General features: G+C 42.1%; 1 protein-coding gene across 1 annotated transcript; it reads left to right on the forward strand.

Moving 5' to 3' along the window:
- Positions 1-1,637: 1,637 nt before the first annotated feature.
- LOC122764802 (glutamic acid-rich protein-like) lies at positions 1,638-5,026 on the forward strand (the record flags this gene model as incomplete). Its single annotated transcript, XM_044018746.1, has 3 exons — positions 1,638-1,805; positions 2,523-2,976; positions 4,975-5,026. Coding segments are annotated over exons 1-3 (608 nt in total), but the record flags the coding sequence as incomplete, so codon positions are not given.
- Positions 5,027-5,595: the final 569 nt, after the last annotated feature.

Below are 5,595 nucleotides of genomic sequence, written 5' to 3' on the forward strand. Positions count from 1 at the left end.
ATCATTATTCTTCATCTTTCTTTACAAATGTTTATTTGTGGCCCTTCATTTATCCAAGTGATCGCCTGGCACCGGCCACAACAACAACAACAACTCATTTTAATCTTACGACAAATCTGATGTTAACTCGAGGTACTTTTCAAGTGGATTAGACATAAACTTTTTTCTTTATTATTCATCTTTATTATTTTAGAGATTTAACGTTTTCTACATCAGCAAGAAAAGATTCAATATATCCTGACTCAAGTTAGACCTGAGAGAGGCAGACAGACAGGAGGAGAGAGACAGACAGGAAGAGAGAGACAAGAGACAGACAGGAGAAGAGACAAGAGACTAACAGGAGGAGAGACAAGAGACAGACAGACAGACAGGAGGAGAAAGACAAGAGACAGACAGACAGGAGGAGAAAGACAAGAGACAGGCAGGAGGAGAGAGACAGACAGGAGAAGAGACAAGAGACTAACAGGAAGAGAGAGACAAGAGACAGACAGGAGGAGAGACAAGAGACAGACAGGAGGAGAGAGACAGGCAGGAAGAGAGAGACAAGAGACAGACAGGAGAAGAGACAAGAGACTAACAGGAGGAGAACAAGAGACAGACAGACAGACAGGAGAAAGACAAGAGACAGGCAGGAGGAGAGACAAGAGACTAACAGGAAGAGAGAGACAAGAGACAGACAGACAGGAGGAGAAAGACAAGAGACAGACAGACAGGAGAGAAAGACAAGAGACAGGCAGGAGGAGAGAGACAGACAGGAGAAGAGACAAGAGACTAACAGGGAAGAGAGACAATAGACAGACAGGAGGAGAGACAAGAGACAGACAGACAGACAGGAGGAGAAAAGACAAGAGACAGGCAGGAGGGAGAGACAAGACAGGAGAAGAGACAAGAGACTAACAGGAAGAGAGAGACAAGACAGACAGGAGGAGAGACAAGAGACAGACAGACAGACAGAGAGACAAGAGACAGACAGACAGGAGAGAGACAGACAGACAGGAGGACAGACAAGAGACAGACAGAGAGACAAGAGACTAACAGGAGGAGAGACAAGAGACAGACAGACAGACAGACAGGAGGAGAGAAAGACAAGAGACAGGCAGGAGAGAGACAGACAGGAGAAGAGACAAGAGACTAACAGGAAGAGAGAGACAATAGACAGACAGGAGGAGAGACAAGAGACAGACAAGGAGAGAGACAGACAGGAGAAGAGACAAGAGACTAACAGGAAGAGAGAGACAATAGACAGACAGGAGGAGAGACAAGAGACAGACATGAGGAGAGAGACAGACAGGAGGAGAAGTCTGTTGTACAAGTTCATTTTACATCCATGTCACTTCATTATTAATTATTAAATGTTATTTTATTGGTAATATATTAAAAATGTTTTTCTAATTTTAAATCAATAATGTTGTATGTTCATGTCTCAGTGACTTAAACACACAAACCTTCATGTTAATTAAGTATTTTAAAATTAAATTGTGAAATCTCTGAAACTTCAGGCCTGAAAGTTCAGAACACTGAGTTTCACTCTGAGTCTGAAACTCACTCTTCAGTCAGGGCTCATCAGGAGGAGGAGGCCCCGCCCCTTTCCTCCCCTCCCCCACTCTGCACCTGCTCTGAGCGCATGCTCACCTACCAAACCCTGCACGTGCTCAGATCATGCTCACCCACCTCTCCCCCACCTTCCAATTAAGCGCAGTCTCATGGAGTTTCGCAGCGTGGACAGATTAGGAAGAAGACTGTGGAGATTAACAATTCATCATCAAGAGTGTGAAAGAGACTTTTTTCAAAGTTTGTCTTTGCAGGTAAGAACCTTTTTAACACTTTTAACCTGAATCATGTTTTATTTAATTGTTTTAATTAGTTAGTAATTAATTAAGAGTAAGACATTTTAGCTTTTTTAACTTTTATTTAGTTGAAAAGCTGAAATGTGACATTATTGTGTAACTATCTAAATGTTTAAAATAGTTTTAAAGCAAAATAAATGAAACGTGCAGTACTGTAGGTATCTGTGTATGTGTGTGAGTGTGACACAGGGAGCAGGTGAGGGACACAGTGATGCATAGAAAACACTGCTCTTCACACTTTTTCTTTACTGAACATTAACCAAACTATTTAAAACAGTTAGTTTAAACAGAAAATAAGGAAACGTTCTTTGAAGAGATTTGAATAACATTTTGTGTCAAAGATGTAAAAGTGTACTAAATATTAAGAGTTACTTACAGTATGTGATATCCCTGTTATTAATGATACAATAGTTGGTGTGCTGGATGAATTATTGCTATGGTGTATTATTATATTTATTATTGCTTTTGCTAACTTTATGTTAAAGGCTAATTATTATTAAGATCTGTAGCTTTGTCAGATGTGAAAAGTGTGACTGATGTTCTGGAATGTTTGTGTTTTTAAAACAAAGATTTCTAATGTTTAGACTGATGACTGACATGGTAACAAGGTCACTAACGAGTTAATGATGGTCCAGCTGCTCAGTGAAGATGCTCATGATTGTGTTTTACTTGCAGCTGGTCTCATCCCCTGACATGTCCAGTGAGGGGTCAGATGTGGACTGTTACGTGAGGGACCCTGACTATGATCCCAAATATTATGAATCTACACCCAGTGATGTGGTTGAAAACGTGGACACGGACTTTGACACTGATGAGCCCAAATCTACAAGTACAATATTGGCTGAAGAAGATCAGGGTGGGGATCAGGATGATGACCCAGATTTTAATAAAGAAGAAGATCAAAAAGAAGGACAGGAGGAAGATCAGGATGATGGCTATGAGGAAGATCAGGATGAAGATCAAGAAGAGGATCAGAAAGATGATCAGGATGATGACTGGGAAGAAGGACAAGATGATGACCAGGAAGAAGCTCATGAGGAAGATCAGGATGGTGACCATGAGGAAGATCAGGATGATGACCATGAGGAAGATCAGGATGATGATGATCAGGAAGAAGATCCACTCAAAGGCAAGTTCACAATCAGAAAAAAAAAGAACCTAAGAACGTATGTGAAGGGGCAAAATAAGAAAACAAAGACAACCAAAACTGAAGTTAGTGTTAATGTGACTGTTAAGACATGTACAAAAAGAAAAGACAACAAAAGATCATGGGACAAAAAACATTATTGTTTGTATTGCCATCAGCCAAATAACAAGATGGCGAGGCACTTGCAGAGGAAGCATATGGAGGTAAAGGATGTGGCACATGCATTCAGCTTTGCATCAAAGTCACCACAAAGAAAAGTTCTTTTAGAACAAATTAGAAGGAAAGGAGATTTTAAGCACAATGTGAGGGTCCTGGCTGAAGGCAAAGGACAGATAGTAACTGTAAAGCAGCCGTCTCATAAAACATCTGCATGGCACTATTTGCCTTGTAAATTCTGCTACGGCATGTTTTCTTGGACTGATTTGTGGAGACACCAGGGATCATGTAAACTTAAAACCAGCAGTGAGACAGACAACAAGAGAAAGACCAGAGGGGCAGTACAGAGTGTTTCAGCACGCCTGCTTCCTATAATGGCTTCATCTAGTGGATGTCAGGCTATTATTAATAAAATGAGACAGGATGACGTGTCCTTCCACATCAGGGGCGATTCATTGATCTGCAACTATGGGGAATCACTGTATGCAAAACATGGTCGTGTGAAGTCCAAGCACAACTATATATCTCAAAGAATGAGGGAGCTTGGTAGATTCATGTTGACTGCCAAAGCTATGGACAGTACTGTGAGGACTTTGGAAGACATATGTGTCCCCAAGAAATTTCTGCTTGTGGTCAATGCAGCCAAGAAATTAACAGAATTCAGTCCAAGCAAAAATGAATATGGGAAACCCTCAACAGCAGTGAGAGTGGGATTCTGCCTGAAAGGAGCAGTGGAGGTGTTGATTGGGCAAAGTCTCATGAACGATGATGACCTGGCAGAAAAAAAGGCAAAAAAGTTTTTGGAGCTGTTGGAAAAAAATTGGAAAACTCATGTTGCGGTATCTGCTCACCAGAGCATGCAGGAGAAGAGGTGGAACAAACCCGATGACATTCCCCTCACAAAAAATGTCATGGCACTTAGAGATCATCTCAGGATGGTGGAAGACAAAGCCAGAGCTGAACTGGAGCAGCAGCTGAGTTTGACTGCATACAAGGTGTTAAATGAGAGCATTCTGGCACAGCTGATTGTTTTTAATAAGCGTCGTGAAGGAGAAGCATCGCGCTTGACTCTCGAAGCCTACAAAAAAGTCAACACTAATCCTATCAATGAGGACATTTACAGCACTCTGTCTCCTTTAGAGAAGGAACTGAGCAAACAGCTGACTCGCATCGAGGTCCGAGGAAAAAGAGGGAAGAAGGTTCCTGTTTTTTTCACACACAGGATGATGGAGTCAATCCAAGTGTTGTTGAAATGGAGAGATGAAGCTGGTGTTCCCACTGAAAATCCCTACCTCTTTGCCAGAGCTGGTGTGCTGACGAACATACGTGGCTGCGACTGTCTGCGGAAATATGCAGAGGAGAGCAAAGCAGAAAACCCTGAGCTCCTCAGGTCAACTAAACTAAGAAAACAGGTGGCCACACTTTGCCAGCTCCTGGATCTTGACGAACAAGAGCTGGAACAAGTTGCTCGGTTCATGGGTCATGACATCAGAGTTCACCGGGACTTTTACAGACAGACTGACAAAACCTTTCAGATAGCAAAGATTAGCAAGCTTTTGTTTGCTATGGAACAAGGCAGTAGCACCTTAACAGGGAGGAACTTTAACACACTCCATCCCTCTGTGTCTGGTATGTATGTACACACACTGTTGTTTTTATGTACACACCATGTTGTTGTGTAACAGCTGTCTGTGTTGTTGTTTTTTGTCAACACCTATAGCTGGACACTAGTTTGATAAATACACAAACTACATATTTCTACCTGTACAGAATTGTTTCTTTAAAATACTCTGTATTAATATTTGACTGTTGGCTTTTTCTCAGGTGAAAGTCCCACACCGACACAGAGTCATGTGACCTCTCCGATAGAAACAGGGTTAGGGTTAGGGTTAGGGTAAGGTAAGGGTAAGGGTTAGGGTTAGGGTTAGGTTAGGGTTAGGTTAGGTATAGGGATGAAAACCACCATTTTGCGGTCATTCTTGAATAACTTGAACGTCGCCATTTAGGCACCCTCCGGTGAAACCCCGTGATTGTGGGACAAAAGGAAGCCGAGATATGGAAAATGACCGGCGGTCATTCTGAACTATCTTGAGTTAGGAAGGTGCTAGAAAGCCGAGGTGTCAAGGATGCGTCTCAGGAGCACTTAGCCAGCCTAAAACACCCCATGACCAAACTTTTTTTGAGTTATTTCCCCAAAACGTCAAATCTGACTTTCGGATTGACTTGAATTTTTGTCCTACCTAATGTGGCCACGGGCTTTCAATGCACTAGAGTGGAGAGGCAGGAGTTATGGCCGATTGAAAATATTCAATGCAAAATTCACCAGTGCCAGGTCAACATGTACCTGACAAAACCACTCAGGAGCATGTTTCAGGCCATTTGCAGGCTATCTGAAGCCAAAACATTTGCTGGTTAGTGACCCAGGAATTTGCTGACAGGTGAGTA

The sequence above is a fragment of the Solea senegalensis genome, unplaced genomic scaffold, assembly GCF_019176455.1.
Source record: "Solea senegalensis isolate Sse05_10M unplaced genomic scaffold, IFAPA_SoseM_1 scf7180000017675, whole genome shotgun sequence".
NCBI classification, from domain to species: domain Eukaryota; kingdom Metazoa; phylum Chordata; class Actinopteri; order Pleuronectiformes; family Soleidae; genus Solea; species Solea senegalensis.